The 21,240-nt window shown below is 34.7% G+C and overlaps 1 protein-coding gene across 5 annotated transcripts in view; it reads left to right on the top strand.

Annotated features, from left to right (window-relative positions):
* The window catches only part of LOC145664530 (transmembrane channel-like protein 5), a 107,099-nt gene that overhangs the window by 61,016 nt on the left and 24,843 nt on the right, over positions 1-21,240 (top strand). For all 5 annotated transcript variants that reach the window (XR_014127460.1, XM_081731277.1, XM_081731275.1 and 2 more), the window contains exons 14-18: positions 2,317-2,447; positions 5,764-5,922; positions 9,209-9,342; positions 15,193-15,284; positions 18,550-18,610. Coding sequence is in view for 4 of the 5 variants with exons in the window: in XM_081731277.1 (XP_081587403.1) it covers positions 2,317-2,447; positions 5,764-5,922; positions 9,209-9,342; positions 15,193-15,284; positions 18,550-18,610 (577 nt within the window). In the remaining variant the exon portion in view is untranslated. The remainder of the gene's footprint in view (positions 1-2,316; positions 2,448-5,763; positions 5,923-9,208; positions 9,343-15,192; positions 15,285-18,549; positions 18,611-21,240) is intronic.

The raw sequence follows: 21,240 nt of genomic DNA, 5'->3' as shown, positions 1-21,240 counted from the left end.
TAGTGTGCAGTTCAGTTGTTATACAGAAGTGATGGTGTACGGGATGCAGAAGTGATAGCGTACGGGCAAGGTTAAAAATGCAACTATATCCGGCTGAAGACATTCAAGAACTACCATAGGAAGCATATGACTGCAGGCTCTGTCACGGACGTAGGAAGAAATTTTTGTCAATGGACACCACGTGAAAAGAATGGCATTTTGAATAGTTAATGCTACCTGATGATCTTGCAAGAGTACGTTTAGTCCATCATTTTTCGCTATAGAAACATCGATGAGCTTGTTTTCATGCAAGAAAACGCAACACCGCATTTTGCTCTTTACGAGCCTGGTTGGGTCACAATTTTCCTGGACATTGAGTTGGACGATGAGTATATTATTGAAATCCCTATAGAAGATTATGCATTTCATCCCCGTTCGTTGCAGGAAGAAGCTGGCAAAGCTGCCGGTACATACATTTAATTCTGAGCTAGCATACACATAATCCTAATCTATAACATACAGAGAGGGCGGGAATTAACTCCCAACTGGAAATTGTTTATAACTTTTTTAATACTTAACTAGTTTTTACGAAACAAAAGGCATTTTGTTTCTTACAGTGATAAATTTATTATATATATATATATATATCATATATGTCATTGCAAATATCAGTGGGAGGTCATGATGGCAGTCCGTGGTACAAGTACAGAAATAGTGGCGAAGTGTAAAAGAACGTCGTGCCTCGGTAGAGGCAAAGACATAAAGAATTACCATTCGAAGCTAATAGACACAGTTCCTGTAGCAGATATTAGGAGACACGGATGCGCCTCAACATCCAGGACGGAGAAAAAGCAGCAGGTAATCCAGGAAATGTTCACTCCAAGTCCTCAGAAATCACAAAGACAGGCATCTCGCGAAAACGGTTAAACTCGACGCACAATCCGAACTGTTCTGAAGGAAGAGTTGAATTTTCGTCATGGAAGCGACATTACTACCAGGAATTATCGCCGGAAGACTGTGGTCATCTGTTGGAGTATTAGATGATGATGTTTGCCTGGTATGAAGAACAGTCTGATATTTTCAGTAATATGCTGTGGTCAAATGAAGCTGCGTTTCCTGTTAGGAGGTTTGTTAACCAACATAATTCTTATTGGGCAGGAGAGGATTCTGAGGGTAGTTATTGAAAAAAGTCAACATCACCCGAAAGTCACAGTGTGGTGCAGCCACAAAAGATGTGGTTCCATATGTTACTCGGGACACAATGAATGCAGAATGGCACTTTGCTATGCTTGAAGATTATGGTCACGGTATTGTATCCACGTAGATAATTACAACGACCTAGTCTTTATGCAAGATGGAGCCCCACCTCATTTCACACGTCCTGTCTATGCGTGGCTGAACACTCATTTTCCAGGACGGTGGTTGGGACGTCATGACCCCTTAATGGCCAGCAAGAAGTCCTGACCTAACGCCCTGCGACTTCTTTCTCTAGAGGAGGGAAAAGAGGAAGTTTATCGTACAAAACCAAAAAGTGCTGGATTGGAGGAGCGACTTCACCAAGTTCTTGCAAACGTACTGCTGGAGTATCTGCAGAAATCTGTCACAAACATCCTCAATCGTTTATTAAACCTGGTGGATAATGGTAGAGCTTAAGTGGAATTTTAACAATGCATAACAATTTTACCATTGTAGGCAACACAATGCTTTTAGTTTAAGAAAATTGGTTAAGTATGATAGAAGTTAAACAATTCTCAGTAGGGACTAATTTCCGCCCACCCTGTATATAAAACACAAAGTTTTATTAAGATGCTTAAATACTGAAAACAGAAATCTATCTTTCAATGTCTTGTTACTTTTCACTCACCCTTGAATTAGTTGCTACCGAGAAAAATAGGACATAAGTAAGCTATATAGATAGTATTTCCCTTTCTTTCGATCTCACTGTATATTAGAGGAACAATTTTAATGGCTGATTTTTGGAATTTATATCATCAATATTTATTTTAGTTAAATATAACAAAAATAAATGTAAAATTAAAGAATATTTAGATCGAAGGATTTTAGAAACCAAGTTACACCACAGTGACTGCAAACGTAAAAGTTATTTTTTTCTGCAGTCTTTTCTAATACTGCAGCTGTAATTTCTATTGTTAAGGCTCTGTTCCTCTAATCAGTTTTAAGATTTGAGTTTTAATGTAAGTATGTTATTTTTCTTTGTGCTGTCGATACTGTAATTATATAAAATCTCTGTATACATGTTCCTAGATAAAACGCATTAAAAATACGAATAATTAGACAGTTGATGCTTAAGTTAATAATTTTTGTCTTTATGTCTAGATTGGTGTGCTTTGCAATTGCCAGCCATCGTCAAAGTCTTGGCGTGCAGCTCAAACTCAAACAGTATTTCTCGTGTTGACGTTCCTTTCACTTGTTGGTGTTCTCATCACTTATGGCTACATAATTACCAAGTAAGAATTCATAGTTACTTATTCTTATAATTACGATGAAGTACTTGGTAAATAACATAAGTAAACAGTATAAACTTAAGTTTAATCTAATTATTCAAGTTGGTTTCTTGTTTAGAAAAGATCTTTACAGGTTATATCCACATTCGCAAATATCCTTCGCGATGTTAATCTATCAATTTCGAATATTCTACAATAGATGTTTTTTGTTGAACGAGGAAGGGTGATTTCATCAATATTGGCAACAAGATGGAACACTGCCGCATTATGGTCGTAATGTAATCGATGGCACAATGAACACGTTCCCGGTTGCTGGATAGGTTGGCATGAATCAGTTGAGTGACCAGCAAGGTCCCCCGATCTAAATCCGCTGGATTTCTATCTTTGGGGGTACTTTAAAGCTATTGTCTACCAGTGTAAAATTAATGACATTGGCTACCTGAAAAGGAGAATCATTACGGCCAGCGAACAAATATCACCAACTTTGCTTTGCAGAGTGCACAAGCATTGGGTCTCACGATTAAGCATGTGCATAGAACAGAACTGTGAGCAAGTTGAACATGTCATGTGATTGTATTTGCCTTATGTGTGTTAGCTCTCTCTTTTCCTGGTTATTAAAGAATACGCAATGTGAGATGTTACAAAGCTTGCTTCTTACTTTATCCTTCAATTCGAAACTTCGCACAGCACATTTCACATGATTTCACACATAACACATTCTAAATCTATTCATAACTTCGAAAACCGTTGCAGGATTTGGAAAAATAACCTTACCGTTGGGTTTCTCTTCGAACGAGGATATTGTTTAACACTTTCAGCCCCATGTGTATCTTTTACTGATGGACCACGTGTATCAAATAGATACACATTGGCTGACAGTGTTCATAGCAAACTGTAGCCTGGTCCCGGAATGAAATTTACTTAAAATGGGGTGGGGCTGAAAGTGTTAATATATCACACGACCATGTTTCCATTTAAAATAAACAAGTTGATTCTAAGATGACGGCAACAACTTTAAACACGTCATAATGTTTTCCGCTTGCACCAACATTAATCCCAATTGACTCCGGATCGACTGCATTTACAGTTTCTCCAATATTTAGCCCGATCCAGATTTTGTATTTCACTTAACAAAATATCGTCTTTCAATTACTTCGAACATTTTTACATTTTCCAATATGGTGGATTTTAGTATGTTATTTAAATAATCTTTACCAACATGTATGTCAAATTTTAACTTGTTAATAATTACTTCCTAAGTTCAATAAAATTTTAAATAAGTTTGACGGTAGTTTTCGGAATTTTAGAATTTAGGGCTAAATACTTCTAAAGTATGCGTTTTATGGAAAATTGTTTTTCTATAAAATATATTGTGTTATGTATGTTCTATAAAATTACACTAAGTTTATCTCTTTATGTTTAACTATAACGAAGATATTGCTATTTTTATCTGAGTATTGTTCATTTGACACTTCCAGCGGCCATTTTGCAATATGGCAGCAAAGGTCACTTGAGATTTCAGAGGACTTTTAGTATGTTCTTTAGAACATCATTCCCAATATCTGTACCAATTTTCAACTTGTTACTAACTTGTTCCATACTTTTTGGTAATTTGACTGCACCATTAATCGATATATCACATTAGATTTGAACAAAGGTACACTCATGTCCAAAATGATTGTCGTATATCTATAACTGTCTTCTTGTTAGAATATAATTTGATAATGATTTTGCAAGGTAGTTTTAATACTGATACTGTGTGTATAATCTTGAAATGTATAATTGTGGTAAATTTCATAGGAAAAGAATTATAAATACGAAAAATAGTATGAATAAAACAAAATGTTACTAAATGGACACGAAAGTTTTATTTTCGTTTTATTGTTCTTATTTACTGCTCTTTTGACATGAAATTTGCCACATACATATCTTTGCCGATTATACACATACTAACATTATAAGAAATACCGGGCGAATTCGTTATCAAATTATATTCCTACAACAATATATTTATACACATGCGACAATAGTTTTGGATATAAGTTTTCACGCTTAAGGGTAAATTCTCGTTTATAATTTTTTAAGAAAGTAGAGAAACACAAATTTTTGTGTTGCTAAAAGGTATATAATTCGTTGTCAGTGAGAATTGGTAATTTTTATTCTGCTGGAAGTGAATGTTTGTTTACGGTATGTGTATATGCACTGTATATCTAAAAAATACACTTCTCGTAACGATAGCACACAATTCCTATCAGTGATACACATACTACTTGTAATAACGAGACTGTATAACAAGTCATACCAATACGGAGAAATGAACCATAATATGTTAGTCATTGTACTGAAAATATTTCGGACTTGAATCTCATCCTTGGACAATGTAGCAATCCGGATATTTTGACTGACATAGCACCTGCCTATGTCTACTATTTTCCGCACCCACGGACAATGTGAAAGAGTTTGAGAAATAAGAAATAATTCCCAGACAAGACATAAATGCAGTTTTAGTAAGAATCGATCAGTGAATCTAAACATTTAACAAATGAATCAATTTCATTCTAAGCTAGTTGACTACTGTTCTTTCTAAATACATTATCAAGTAAGATCTTTGAGTTGTTTGTGAAACGAGGTGAAATATTAGTATTTTGTACTGTAATTAGAAATTTTTGATTCAGTTCAGTAAGTCTTATTTTAGTTGAGAGGTTTAAGCTTCCCGTGAACTCGAAGATAACTGTCGCTACAATTATTATCAAGTATTGTTAATAACTCTTTATATTCTTGAGTTTAACATCGCGTTTATTTGCTTTTATCATAATAGTCATTTTACTGCTTCTATTCTCAACATAACCAAGGAAACATGCAACATAGAAACGTTAAAGACAATAATCTTATTTATTTTTAATAATTAACTCTGGATCCATTTTTAATTAATACTGCATCCCCGATCCTATAATTTTACGATAAAATCAGTTTTCATCAAACTGTCACGCCACAAATTGAATGGCATAAAACTAACTTCATAAAGAAACTTCTTCGTTCCCCTTTACTTTGAAGCTGTTATGGTCGATATTTTTCTCTCAAGTGAATCTCATAGTTCAAGTAGATTACAGATTTTGTTATCCCCAAAGGTTTTCTAAGTTTTTCTGGCTTCCATTTTATGTGTTTTATAAGTGTTTATAGCATGCAGAAGTAATGAGTTTCTTTCCAGTTTTAGTTTAATTTCCATATTTACTTACGCATACGGTCTTATCCTGTAAGTAAATACATCTGAACTTAAGAATAAAAACTAGTTGATCAATCGATACATATTTCATTTCAGAGTTAAAGCGTCGGATTGTGGACCGTTCAGAAATTATCCATATGTATACGAAATGGTGTTGAAAGGTATATTTCAGTTGAAAGAAGATAATGACTTTTTTAAGGTCTTAACGTATATTACGAAACCTGGAGTGGTGACTTTCATATTAATTGCTATGTGGTATGTATATTGGTGATCTTAATTTTATTATTGTGTCTTACATATTAAATAAATGATAAGTGAGAAAACTTTCACACTTTGTATTGAATCTTTTGCTCGTAACAGGTGTAATTAGTGTGGTTATAGATCCAAGTTATCGTCACTGAAGAGGTTTTTAAAAGATTCTTTCATTTGAAGCTTCGTCAGTAAACCCTGAAATTATATTCCGGTTTGAAATGGAAATTAATTTATTATTGATGACTTCTAAATGTTACTAAACTGGATCCTTATGCGAGGGTTCCTAACTTTCTGTGCAACTTTCCTGAAATATATAGTGAACAAACTTACTTTTCAAAACTGTAGCGGACTCGGATTCATGAAAAAGTACTATATAAAGTTTCAAGGTTTATCATTGTTTTAGATTGTTGTCCGTCCTGTGTGTAAAAGATTGGTATGAATTTCCTGTTAACTGTTATTCTCTTTTCAACCAATTGTAGAACTAAACACAGATATTGTGGAGAGCATAAAATTGACGTGAATTTGATCTTCTTCCCCATCCATATGCATGGCATCTATATGCTGGTGAACAAAAGAAATTGGATTCCGCAAAGAAATAGTTATACAGAAGATATTTGAAATTGTAAAGATATTTAGTGTGTCAAAATAACTCTTATAAATACAAGCGCAATACAAAGACAAACTTCATCGTATTTTTTCATAAAGCTTAATTCGTTACAGTTTTGAAAAGTGAGTTTGTTTACTTAGTTTCTCAGGAAGGTTTTACAGGAAAGCAGGAACCCTCGCGCTCACTATACCCAGTTTACAGCACTGGGTTCTACAGGATACCCAGTTTAACAGCATTTAGAGGTCATCGAAAAAGGTGTGAGCGCACACTAAAACCATTTATTAAAATACAGTTACTATCCTTAATTACTCAACATGCAATTACTTGGTGGTGCAGGGTAAGACGTGTTATAGTCTTTATAGTGTATCACTTATATACATTGATACAAATAACTATCTGCCATTAGTCTTCAGACAGATATTACCTTTATATCATCTTTATTTCACTATTACCCGTTAATAGCCATTTTTAATTTACTTGAATTATTGAACAATTATCTTCATTTCCCTACTAAATTCCACATCGTCACATATCTTATTTTTCATGTCTACCATAACATGTTTACAATATTATCATATCCTATTTATTCACTTTGCTGTACTGTCGAACATGGCAACAAATAAATATACACTTTTTCCTAGTCTTCAACTACATGACACATAACACTAGGTATTATTTGCCAACTAATCTACAAATATTTCTCTACAAGACTATTCGTATTTTAGTTATTCATTGTGTGTTATATAGCATCCATCAACCATTCGCATATACATCATCACATATGTATGAAGAACTATTGAAGAAACTGGAAGAAAGGAGTATAGAATATTAGGAATGATTAAAGAAAAAGGAAAATAAACTGATTGAGGAAGAATTGTGGTATTTTAGAGATGTGATAGGATGTATAGTTAGAAGGGAAAAGACATCTATTTACAATAGTTAGTCGAGAATTTTACCTGTTGCTTTGTTCATTTCGCTATGTTACGATGTATTCAGTCATATTTTTTTTTTTCTGATTAACTCAAGAAAGAATTCATTCTTATCAGGCTTTAGTGGTAAACGATCTTAGTTATGGAAACTTACAATATGCAGGGCAAATGATCTGCAGATGATAGGTGAACACTTATGATAATAATGACATAGCAACATTAATATTTTGAATTTGTATATCGATAATAATAATATTGAGTTTTTACGTTGTGCGTAAAATATTCCAAATACCTGCAATGAAACGAAAAAAAAAAAAAAAAAAAAAAATATTTGTTGAGCACTTTTGCCAGTAGTTGTGTGAAGAAATTCAATTTGTGTAAAATCAATGAAACTTCTGTGATGCACCTTGAGTGTCATTATTTTTAAATATGAGATTAGTGTGTTAGGAAGATGACAGTCGGCTGTAAGAGCTCTGATTTTCGTATATGCCTTGTACAGAAATGAAGCAGTCTTTAGCTGGCTACTGTGTTAGTTATGCATCTTTAGTTAATTATTACAACAAGAGAAAGAAAAGAAAGTTCGTGTGCATGTACAAATGCTTTCAAAAAAGCAGGTATTGTACAGCATTATTTATACTATCGACATGGTTAAAACTTATAGAATTACCAAATATACAGTTAAAATAGTTCATTAAATAAAAGAGAATAGATCTTGTACTTTAATATCAAAGTGAACATCTTCTCATTATGTATACACCGTAATATCTTTAGGAAGCACATTACATATTTATATTAAGATCAGTCTCTCTCTCATATATTCGATTTAAGAATTGTACCTATTATTATTATTATTATTATTATTATTATTATTATTATTATTATTATTATTATTATTATTATTATTATTATTATTATTATTATTAACACATACGAATATATTGAAGCTTTTGTGTGCTTCATTATACAGTCGGGAGCAATACATACTGAAGAATATTATTTATTTACATGCAGATTAGGTATGAATATTTTTATTAAACATATGTTCGTTAGTGACGTTGTATAGATATAGCATATCTTTATATGTACAAACAGGGAAGCGGTGAAAAGTTGGAAGATTTAAGGTAGGTTTTCAGGTTATTATAAACATAACTCTTCAGTATCTTTCTTTGAAGACGAAATGTGTTCATAGTGTCACTAGTGGATTTTCAAAAAATTATGCCGTAATTCAATAGCAGTTAGAATTTAGCATGATTGACCATTAAAAATACTTTGTTATTAGCTTTTGATATACTTATCGCAAGTCAAATACTATTTAGTTCGGAATTCTGTTGAATAATATATGTTACGCAAGAAAGACCAGTATCATGATCTCGACCTTGTATACATAGATGTACTATATCTGGATGTAGAAAGTGTGCATCCAACCCTTTTGTCTTCAAGTCATGTGGCTGCTTCCCAGCAAAATAATAATAATGATCTTAATGGAGGTACATATCTTTAATGTAGAATGTAGGATGATAGACCATTTTAGTAGTATATAGTTTTTAGATTTGTATGCGTTTGACGATTTCTTACTTAATTTTTTGACTTTTTAAAGTCCTTCTGTCTCTGATAACGTTGAGCGTTTTCTAGCGAGACTTTGGAACTGACGTGTGAGGCAACCTACTGGAAAGTTAATCACCTTTCATATAAATTAGTTCAGTGACGAATATAATTTTCCTGTTGATAATATGATATTTTTCTTTTGCCACAGTGTGGGTGTATACGTGCTAAGAGCCATTGGACTTGCAAGGAAGAAAATGGTGGAACGATTGAGAGAAATGTTGATTTTAGAAGCCAAAGATAAAGAATTTTTGCTCAAAAGTATATCAAAAGTCACTGAAGGAGGTAAGTGTTTAAATAATATGTAATAAACAGAAATAAAATTTTTACCACACGTTTTTTAAAATTACAAATTCATTTATTTTAGTAATTTGTGTGATATGGTTCAGCAATATGCTTCTCTATATGTGTGCAATTTTTCTGAGAACTAGCAGGAACGGAATGTTCGAATTTTGATAATTGATGCGTAGCGTAACTGTAGCCAAAGAATTTTTCATTTATTACTGTAGTAAATTTATTTACTCCAAAACTGGTGGAGAGCACCATCCTAGAGTACGCTACTACATTAGTAACTTAAGGAGTAACTAAGGCCAAAATTTACTCCTAAGCAGTAGTAGGAGTAAAGTTAAAGAGTAAGGTGTATACTTTGTTTTCTGCGTGTTAAATATCGAATTCTATGGATTACCCGGACTACAAAAAAAATGTGGAGATGGAGGAACAGGTAGACATCCCAAGACTGATGGTTTTAATGGAGAGAAGAGACCCATTTGGAATGTATAGCGGCAATGATTTCAAAGAGCGGTTTGGGCTGCATAAGGAATCTTTTGAGTCGCTGCTTGGTATGTTGGAGCCGTTACTGCAGCATAATTCTGATAAGAACCGTGCTTTGTTTCCTAGGCTGTAACTTGTTTGTGGATTGCGAATCCTTCGCGCTGGTACTTATCAAATCGTAGCAGGGGGGTCTTAATAACATCCATCGTAATACTGCTGGAAGAGCTTTTAACAGTGTGGTAGACAGTTCAATTGCCTTAAAACCACTGTGTATGTCCATGCCACAGAACCAAGAAAATACATCAAGGAAAAAAGGAAATTCTATCAAATTGGTTGATTCCCGAATGTCATAAGGGCCATGGATTGTGTACATATACCCATACTTTGTCCTTTTGGAGCACAAGCAAAACTATACAGAAATCGCAAGAATTTCTTTTCTATCAATACCCAAATCATTTCTGATGCCAATATGAAGATTTTGAACGTGGTAAGCCGTTGGCTGAGTTCCACGCATGATGCACGCATTTGAGACAATAGTAGAATTGCTGCAGAATTGGAAAACAAACAAGATAATAGGTTGCTTGTTGGAGACAATGAATATGATTTCTCCAAGCATCTTAATAACTCCTGTGTTTGGACCCCACACAGTAGCCGAAGGCCGTTACAATAGAGCCCATATTGTTATAAGATGTGTAATAGAACGTACATTGGGTGTTTGGAAGAACCGTTTCCAAATTCTCACTAAAACAATGCGATATAAACAGAACATGTGTGGGAATGTTATTGAGAATACTGCAGTTCTGCACAACTTTGGAACAAAAGTAGATGTGTTTCACCCTGATTCTGTGCAGTGTTTTTTTTTTTTTTTCTTTCTTCAGAAAAAAAATATCCCAGAGGGGCACACTTAGTATTCGGACGAGAACATACAGGGTGCGGCACGTAAAACCGGCCCGTAAAGTGAACACATAAAATGAAATGTAATGTATTGAATATGACTACTCACCTTCACAGCAGCCTTCACAGCAGGTGCTGAAAGTGTCCTTCGCCCACTTCAACACACACGTGAGCACGATTGAGGAGATTCATATATACCCTTGTCAGTTCTTGTGTTGTAATGCTATTGGTGACATCCTGGATCCTGGTCTTGAGTTCTTCAATTGTGTGTGGATTTGTTTCATATACTCTTCCCTTTAACAGTCCCCATAAGTAAAAGTCACACGTGGACAAGTCTGGTGACCGAGGAGGCCACAAGCCTTTGCTGATTGTCCTCTCTGGTGTAAACATCTCATGCACAAGGGACAATGATGCAGTTGATGTGTGGCATGTTGCATCGTCCTGCTGAAAGTAACATAACTGACGCTCCTCTTCGGTCAAGTGTGTATAAAACTCCTCCAGGATTCCCATATACACGTCCCTGTTCACTGTCGTCTCAAAGAATATGGGCCCAATAACGCGTGTGGCGGAAATGGCACACCAAACACCAATCTTCTCATCATGCAAGGGTACCTGGTGGATTGCGTGTGGATTTTCTGTCGACCAATACCGGTTGTTTTGGGAATTTACGTACCCAAACAGGTGGAACCACGCCTCGTCACTCATGATGAGCATTAGTGGATCCAAGAAACCACTGGCAACATTGCTCAACAGCCATGAACAGAAATGCACCCTCTTCTGCAGGTCAGGCTCCTTCAGTTCTTGCACAACACTTATCCGGTACGGTTTTAACTTCAGTCCCCTTAAAACACGTCTGCAACTTCTCTCACTCGCATGAACCTGTTGACTTAATCTCCTGGTTGACTTTAGAGGACTTCTTGTCATTATCTCCTCCACCTGCATCTTTAATTCAGGTGTGCAGACAGATGGTCGTCTGTTCCTGGGAGCATTTTGAACCGATCCTGTACGCCGCCATTTTTCAATCAATTCCTGAATGGTGCTTTTTGCTGGCACAGAACGTCCTGGAAATTTCTCCCGAAACAAATTCTTTGTTTTCACAAAAGATCCAGTGAGAATGAACCCTTCAACAATGGCAACACGCTCGGGTATCGAATACGGCATTATCACACACTGACACTCACCCGGCTTAACACAACGAGGCCTTTTTCTCAACTGGTTTCGACAAGTTTCACTGGCTGCGGCTGCACGTGACTGCTGCAGGTCACGTAAGTCGACCCGACCTCGACACTCCATCTCTTGGTAAGAAGGTAGATTATTTAAGTGTTGCCAAAAACACAATATACCAGAATATTACGACGGGCCGGTTTTACGTGCCGCACCCTGTATTATTTTTACATTATACTATTCTATTTATTATTATATTATAGAAGTATTATTTTCGTCCCCTTCGGGGGAAACTCTCAGAGCTTCCGGGGGGCAATGCTCTCCAAAAACATGTCTGGAAGAAACACTGATGCTGTGGATGTAAATGGCATGAACCAATATGCATTTCAGCCAGAAGCAGATGCTGGCAGGACAAGCTGTCAGAAGATCTATTATCTTATTTATTTTTAATTAAAATTGTATCTAATTTGCTAGTAAAATAAAAATTATTGTAAAGACGTTTCCTTCTTAAATTAATAAATAAAGTCGTCAGCAGTGCAGTCGTCACTACTGCAGTAGAATGTGACCCATTTTATTTATGTATAATTTACAGTTATGTTCCTCTATTTTTTCATTCTTTTCTTTCTTTCTTTCTTTCTTTATTTTGCAATTAGGGGATTAAGATTTTCATTTTATTTCTTACTTCAGTACACAGTTATACAATAAAGATGTTTTGATTATTTCTAAGAAAAATAAGATTTCTACTTTTATAATTTTGCTAATACAAATAAATATTAGAATGCGGTTATTAGAAAAATTAAATGTACTAATGCTGAAATAATAAATACAAATATTACGTCATGTGAAAAAAGAACATATTAACCATTGGAAAAAATATCAAGCAAATAGAATATGTTTCATACACATAAAACATATTCACATTCATTTACAAAAACGTAAATTTCTCGAGCATATTGCCTGAAGAACCGGAACCTGAAGTTTGCTCCATTTCGTTCTTGAATTCGTTCTTATTCATAACTTCCATTTTAAGCTTATGTTCTTCCACGATTTCTCTGTGTCTCAACAACATTTTTGTATTATAGTCCTCTTGTATTAAATGCATTTTTTAATGAATGAAGCTCGTCTACATTTTCCAACACTTCCTATTCTTCACTACAACCGATGTTCGTTGCCTTTTTTCATTGGCGCATCTTCTGATAAGTTTCAGCTCCCGATAGGTAACGAAATGCACGGGCCAGCAGTGTGCAGAAATGTCTTACTTCGTTAGTAAAAAGGCGTTACTACTTTAGTTACAGCGAAAGAAGTACAGTAGAGCGTCGATTATCCGAAGTAATTGGGGGACATGGGTGTTCGGAAAACTGGTTTGTTCGAATAATCGAACTGTACATGTTTATTTGCCAAAAAGAAGTACGTACTGTACAGTAAATTTATTCATAAAAACAGGCATCTCCTTAAGTATTACAAAGTAACGTACAAAGGCAACTTTAGTAGGGATATATAGTATGTGGTACAGTTTATTAAACAAAAATATGTACATATTACATACACATACGCGGCGACTACTGTGGGACACTTGGTTTGGGAGTGAGGGGGATGATGGACGGTAGGGTGGGAGAGTAACAGGTGCGAGCGAGTACACAGTTCGGTTAAGCGGTCGTTCGGTTGACCGACGTTCGGATAATCGACGCTCTACTGTAAATAGAAATTGAGCTCTCCAACAGTTACTAAAATAGCATATTACTAAGGAAGTAATTTACTAAAGTAGTCCAGACTAAAGAAGTAAGAGTTACTACAAGAGTAATTTATACTAGTTTGGTGCTCATCACCCTATATGTTTATCTGAGAACTTCGATAAACAAAAGGTACAAAACCTTTTCCCTATAATTGTTCCCCTTGGAAAGAATATTCATACGACATGTAAGTGAAAACATCCAAAGTGGGGTAATTCCCTCTGGTTCCTGTAGTACTGTTAAAAAGGTATACATTGATTTTCGACCGTGTATGTATAAATTAATTTGATTGTATTGTCCTAGAAAACAAATTACTCCAGGAGTATTCTCAACCATTCACTTCATTATTTATACTACCCCACTTTCATTCAATAATTACTTCCTAACAACAACAGTTTAATCGATCTATTACTCTCACAATTACTTTTAGTAAATGTTTCCACAATTTTTGTTCTCTCGTAACATACATTGAAACATTTACATTTTACGGAATATTTAATTGAACTTCCACAATCTCTCAGCTCAGATTTAATAACAGGATAGATCATTTATCTTGATATGACCTTGTAACGTTTAAACAAACAGATAAAAACGCTGAAATTTTGTACCATGAAAATATTAATAAGGGGATATTGTTTCATATATTCTACAATACCACCAGGGTAACAGTGTTGCCATCCCAGTATAACGTTACAGTTTTTCAAATAGCATTAAGTCGAATTATCACGCATTTTAAATAAGCGTGTTGAAGGAAAATTAACAATATCATATTTATTATCGAGTGTTGCAGACTGTAGATGCTATAGTGTCACAAACATCCAAATTTTGGAGGCCTCTATAACAGTAATAACGCAAGTGAGAAGGATGAGACAAGCACATCCAAAATACCTTAGTGTCCAATGTTGTCCAGGAAAATGAACTAAGAATTCATAAGGATCTATGATCAGTTTTTTGGAGTTAATCTCTGGAAGGCAGTCTCGATTTTTGCGAACAAAAGTGACATACCGATTTTTGCAGTGCGTACAGAAACATAAATTAAATGGTTACAGTTCAGAGACATTGTATGTTCCTGAAATTAACTGGTTGAAATTTAATGCTTTGTACCACCCAGATAGTATTAGACGGAACCTACAGGTCAAAGAGGGATCCAAACCAATATTCTGGTTTATGTCGTAGATACTCCCACCAAGAATAGAACCCGTCATCACTCCCACAGAAAGCACGTACATTACGTACTCGGCCACGAAAAGGCACATATCTTGTGAAAACTTCCCCTCTTATTAAAAGCATATGTCAATAATCGAAGCAATTTACTCCTATTGACCACATTTAACTTCGAATCTTATTAGCTCTCTCATTAATATTGCTTGATATTAGTATATATGGGCTATATTATTATAGTATATATAATATTGATTCAAAATAGTTTTAATAAAGCTATGTAACTTACGAAGTAGTTAAATATGATTGTTTCGAATTTAAATTTTTAATTAAAATAACAAGATTAGGTTTGTCTAAAGCTTTAATTAGTGCATGTTGTTGTATTGTGATTTATATTTGTTGTCTCTTCTTCTAGAGTGGATTTATAATCTTAATAATGACAAAAGTAAGATTTATACGGAAAGAAGTTCCACGTGGCAGTATAACGCATCAGCGTATGGTAGACAGGTTAGTGTCTGACACGAATAAATAGATAACTGGTAATTTTAAGAGGAAGTCAGGAGCATTTGATACTTGTTAAAGGATGTTACGTTATTGGAAATTTACAAGAATGTGTAGTTGTGGTTCTGATAGATGTCTATCAATATATTTTAAATATTTACACAGAATTTAATTTACAATATTTTATTCCCACATTATTAGAGAATGCTTTGATCAACACAACACTTTAAAACAAAGTTGTGTTGTTAGAAGTTAGAGTTATTTGAACTTTTTGTCAGGAAACACCATGTTGGTTCTATAAAATTATGTCTTTTTTTTCTACTCTCTCATTCCGTCAGTTAGCGAAGCATTAGAGAAAAGTAAAAATATCAGTGTAATATATTTCTAAACTATTGTACTCCAGAATTGAAGCACTATGTAAAAGACAGAATTGTTGAGCATGTTGAATCTCTGCATGAATTCTCTGGAGCATTTTGAATCTCTTATCGGACATATTGATTATGACAGCTGCTCATCGACTGATCTTGAACTGGGTTATCAGTTTTAAATATATAGAAAGATGATTATATGACATAGCGAAGAAGAGCAGACTTCTTTAAAATTCATTACTGATTTTATTTTTAACAACTTCAATAACGTCTAACTTCAATAACCAGAAGTTTCGTTTAAATATTAAGGTATGAGTCTTATTCTAGCCTCTGCTAACCTTTTGTCCATTACAATGGTATAATTAAATCCATTAAGTTACTGAAAATAATACAGTTATTAACTATATAGCAACATTCTAAACCAGTGTTTCCAAAACCTTTCATGGCGCCTTACTTAATGCACTAAGATTTTGTTATAATGCCGAAGTCAGAACATCTGCCAACCTAGTATAGGGTATAGTAAATTCGGTTTAAAAAAATATCACTATTTAGAATTTACGAACACTTCACGTTAAGTGTTAATTAAAAATTTATAATTAATGATAATTAAACATTTCGCGGTGTCCAGATACCCAGTATAAAATGGCCTCTTAGCTGTATCTGGTGATTGTTAAATAAATAACATAAAATAAAATAAGTAAAGCTTGTCACGGAGCACTAGGATGTCACTATGAAATTAGAAGGTAAAAAAGAACTAAAGAACTAAAGCACTTACTGGGAATTCAACTGTTTCTGTGTACTTCATATTTTAAGTTATTTGTTTTGTAACAGTTGTGTATTTTCTTTTCTTTTTTTCTTTCTTTTTTACAAAGACACACTAAACATCACACAGTTCGAGAAACACCCAAAATGGGGTATGAGCTCACGTTGTGTATATGCGGATAGTATGGAGAGACGTACTGCTCCCCAAGACAGCAAAAGTTTTTGGCTGACCCGAGGTCAATGACCTACGGGTCTGGCAATGGTCAAAAACCTAGGACTACCTCATCTAAATTTTGGCAATGGGTACGTTGGCACACCCCTTGAAATTTCGGGAGTGGTACATAAGACCATGGTATGTACCTCGTTAAGTTTCCATGGTTCTGAGCGAGGAAAAAAAGAGTTAAAAGCTAGCCTTCAGTGCTCCTCTCCAGGGAAGACTGGAAGAGCGTAACAGCAGCAACCAATTTCCTCTCCTCTTATGCTAAAGAGTAGTTACACTTCATCGCTTCAATCTTCCTCCGTAGAAATAATTTCTCTAAATGGCACGGAGGGGAACTGTCCGGAACCCACTGAGCCACAGTATCACCTCCTCTCCCATTCCCAATAAAGAAACCACCGTGGGAACATTGCACTTTAGGATATGTAGCAGGTCTTTTCAGACTCGAGATTCTTTTGGCCGACACGACGATTTGAAAAGGTTCTTCGAGTTAATGTGTTATTATTGGCAACGAAAGATTGCGGGCTGGCGTGGGAAGGAGTATCACTATGGATCCGAGTTCAATTCCCAGCGGACACATATATACACAATGTTGCAATGTTGAGGGGATAAGTTACAGTGTTTGCCAGAATGGATGGCTCATTACAGATAAGTGTCATACTATGAATACAGTACACAAGAACATGCTCATTTAAATACGGATGTACATTGATATAAATGATATATTTCAGTTTAAAAAACATATTCAAAGAATACATTTCAGTGATAAAAACACAGTGAAGTATACACGCTTGAGAGCGAATTCAATATTTGGTGTACAACCTTTGTTTTTTAACACAGCTTGAATACGAGAATACATGGAAAGAGACAATTTTTCGCAATATTCTGAGGCAATTTCTGTAACCCAGACATGCTTTTTAGCTTCTCTTAATTGAGAAACTGAACTGAGGTTACGTTTAGCCACTTTTCGCTTTAAAATTACCCAACAGTTCTCGATGGGGTTCAGGTTAGGAGAATTTCCGGGCCAAGGTTCAAGATTCGTTAATAGCTTTTGTCTAGTGGCATAGAGTTCCATCATGTTAGAAGTGGGTGCACTGGTTGATCTCCATAAACACTGGTAACTTCTCTTTAAGCACATCAAGATAGACAGTTCCATTCGTTGATATCCATATGAAAGGCGAAATGGGAATTAAAGGAATCTCAGTAGCACTTTATATTTATTATAAGATTCTTAAAAGAAGGAAGAAAGGATAAAATGGAAAAGAAAAGAAAAAAGAAGGAAAAAATTCAGCGAAACACAGTTTTACTTTTGCGTTTTTTTTCCAGAAAGGGTGATCACTTTAGTAACGAGAAGTCAATAATTAATAGTATTTTGAAGGACGATTACGAAAATACTTCTCGTTTCACTTACGTCGCAATTTATTCGTCATCTTCAAAGAAAATAAAAATATAATAAATAAGATTTGCGTGTGTCTATTTGCTCTACGATAACGTATGTAAATTTATAGATTTTAATGAATCTTGTCATACGCCTCCTTTAACCTATAAAGTAAGCCTGTTGTCCGGGATTGAAATCCATCAGGAATAAGGAGATAAATTGGAAGAAAATTAATTCGATGTTACGGGTTTGCACACATATATAATAGGAAAACAATTTTCGAGAATTACTAAAAACTGTTCGATTTTGACACAGCGTTGTGTACATTTTCTTGTTACTTGGTAGTTGAAATCGATTAAGGTTGAAGGAGAATTTCCCCCTAACTTCTGAGAAATCTACCAAGGTAGATGTACCTTTCACCAAAATCCTCTACTTTTGACACAGGCTTGCTGTCTATTCACACGTACCTCAAATATTTAATTTATTATCCTTTTATTTTGTATGGAACTTTCCACAATTTCTATCAAATTTTCGTTTGTTTTTCAGTATCCTGGGAATCCATTTCATGAAGCAAGTAGTTCCAGAGGCCCTGTCGATATAAATACAGGTAAGAATAAGTATTTATTCCATTAAATTACGGTTGTTGTTTATTCAGTAATTCTAGGGGCAACTGTGATTTACTGGTAGAGTGTTCACCTTTGCTGTGAAAGATCTTTGACTTATTTCCAAGACTGTGTGAGATTATGTAAATAATATTGTATTCGCAACCTTTTCTCGAGATTCTTCCTGTCACGGTATTCATTTTACCAATTATTTTATGAACATTCACGTATGCATTCTTTAGCCCTGTTTTCTTTAGCATACAGGGAATAACCACCGGACGTTAAAGTAAAATGTATTTTCATTCTGTAGTGTGCTTTTTATTTCTCTCTTCTCTCTCTCTTTCCTTGTTGTCTTTGACTTTTAAATTATTTCGTAACAATTGGCGGGTGGGTGTGTCAAGTGCGTTAAGTCAAAAGTTAATGTTTTAGAAAAGTTGCATTTGAAAGTTCGGATATAAGTCCAAAAATCCGGTTTTGGGTTTCAGACATAAATCCAAACAACAGTCTTATTAACGTGAAGAGCTACAACAGTGAATCATTTTGCCAAAACCGAATTTGGGATTTATGTCTGAACTTTCAAATGCGATTTCTTTGAAAGACTGGTTTTTGACTTAACGCACTTTACACATCCACCGGCCAATTATTAAAAGTTGCGTCTGCAGTTAGATTTTAAAAAATCGATCTTAGTTTGTCGGTTGAAGATAACGTGCTTTTTTCTATATATTTAATTAATAGCAATCTTCTGTAAAGAAATCAGGTTAAGAAAGTGTTTAAGGTTTGGATTTTATGTATTACTAGTAATTTTAAATCCATAAACTGCCTTCCAGCCGATAGCGCAGGTAGCGACATCTATTAGCGTTACTATTTATTATTAGAATTAGCATGGCGTACAGACTGAGATGTTTTCTGTTTTTTATTAGGATTGTCAGCCCAACTAACAAGCTGAAATCTAAAACATACTGTAAGAAAACCATTGTATATTCCTATTTTTTTTTTCTCAGCATACCACGCTACTTTTATCAGTCAAGCTTCATACATCTGCGGTTTATTATTTAAAATAAATCTTTGGGGAAATATTTTGAATAATATTTTAACAAATCATCTAACCACGCATGCGAATATGTAGTATACTTTGTATGTAAGTGTGGGAAGTTTTGTAGAACGACTCGATTATGTCCGTCCATCCATCTCTTGTCAAGTGTCAGAGCGAAAAACGGAAAGAGATGTGGACAAATGGTTTACTGTGCTTATCCCTCTATTGCAACCGGAAGTTGTAGAAATCTACCATTTCTGGTCTCCATATTGATTAACATAATGTAAAAACGGTAATAAGTTGCAAGAATTGATCTTTTTATTTGGATTTATCGCCCCAAAAATAGATTTCAACTCTGCTTTTAACTCTAATTCAAACCAAAAATGATAGAAATGTACTACCACTTCTGGTTTCGATAATGAGCGCCACAGACTGCGCAAATGGTTAGTACAACGCAATTTTCGTTCAGTATCGATTCAAAATTCTAAGCGTAGTTTCAACTTTGTCCTTATTTCTCTATTGAAACCGATAATAGTAGGAATTTATCACTTCCTGTTTGAATATTGGATTCTCGTACAGCGAAGTATCAAGTAATACCAAGATTTTTTTTTATAAAGTGGGTTCAGTGTTCTAAGGACTTTCTTTGAAGGTTAAAGCGATTCTATTTTCGCCCTTGCATTTCTATTAAATGCAGAAGTGATTGGTTTCATTATTGGATCCACGATAGAAAAAAGAGTGATATAAGTCAAGAAATGTTTCTCAAATAAGCCGTCCGTGATTGAGTGGAGGGCACCGATTTCAGAAGTGAGAGAAAATGTAGCTGTTCTGGGAAGCGTACTGGGTGGGTAGTGGTTAACGCATCGCACGGTATGAAGATGATCCCGTGTTCTAGTCCGGTCCAGTAATTCTTTTTTCACTCGTTGTGTGTAATCGAGTATCATATTGAAGCAAAAAATAATAAAACTAAGATATACGCTTCAGTGGAGTCTCTTTAATTCGAAGTCCAAGGGGACAAGAAAAAAAAATTCAAATTAAGCAAAAACTCTCATTTTAAAGTAAAATCAAGGGAAAAAATAACTGTACTGTATATGAAAAACTAATTAACATGCAATGCACCTTACGTATAAAGCACCACATTTTCGTAAGGAATTAGAGTAGGCGCCGAGATTCGACATTGTGCATAATGCGCGTCAATAGATTACAAACGAATCTGCTTATCTTTTTGTCATTGTTTTGGTTCAGTTAAAAAGAATTGCACAAATATCTCGTTCTTGCAAGTCATTTGCTAGTGAAGGACAGGATTCAAGGTCATTGACATTTCTACAGAAGGGATGGACACTACCAGGTTATTGAGGAGGTGGAGAGATGCGTACAAACCATCTTCTTCCGGATCCTCTTAACGGGAGGGAGTCCAGCTGAGGTATCAACAAAATTTCTCTTTCCCATGGTCGCTTCTGGATAAAATAACTGATAAATAAAAACCAGTTAAAATTACATTGTTCTATTTGCAATTTGTCGAACAATTGCAAATTTTTCCACTGTAAATACTTCGAATTATCCAAACAAGAGGTTCAAATGTTCGATTTATCCACGATTTTTTAC

The sequence above is a fragment of the Thermobia domestica genome, chromosome 11, assembly GCF_964235325.1.
Source record: "Thermobia domestica chromosome 11, izTheDome1.hap1.1, whole genome shotgun sequence".
Classification (NCBI taxonomy): Eukaryota; Metazoa; Arthropoda; class Insecta; order Zygentoma; family Lepismatidae; genus Thermobia; species Thermobia domestica.
Note: the sequence above shows the minus strand (reverse complement) of the source record. Positions and strands in the feature narration are given on the sequence as shown.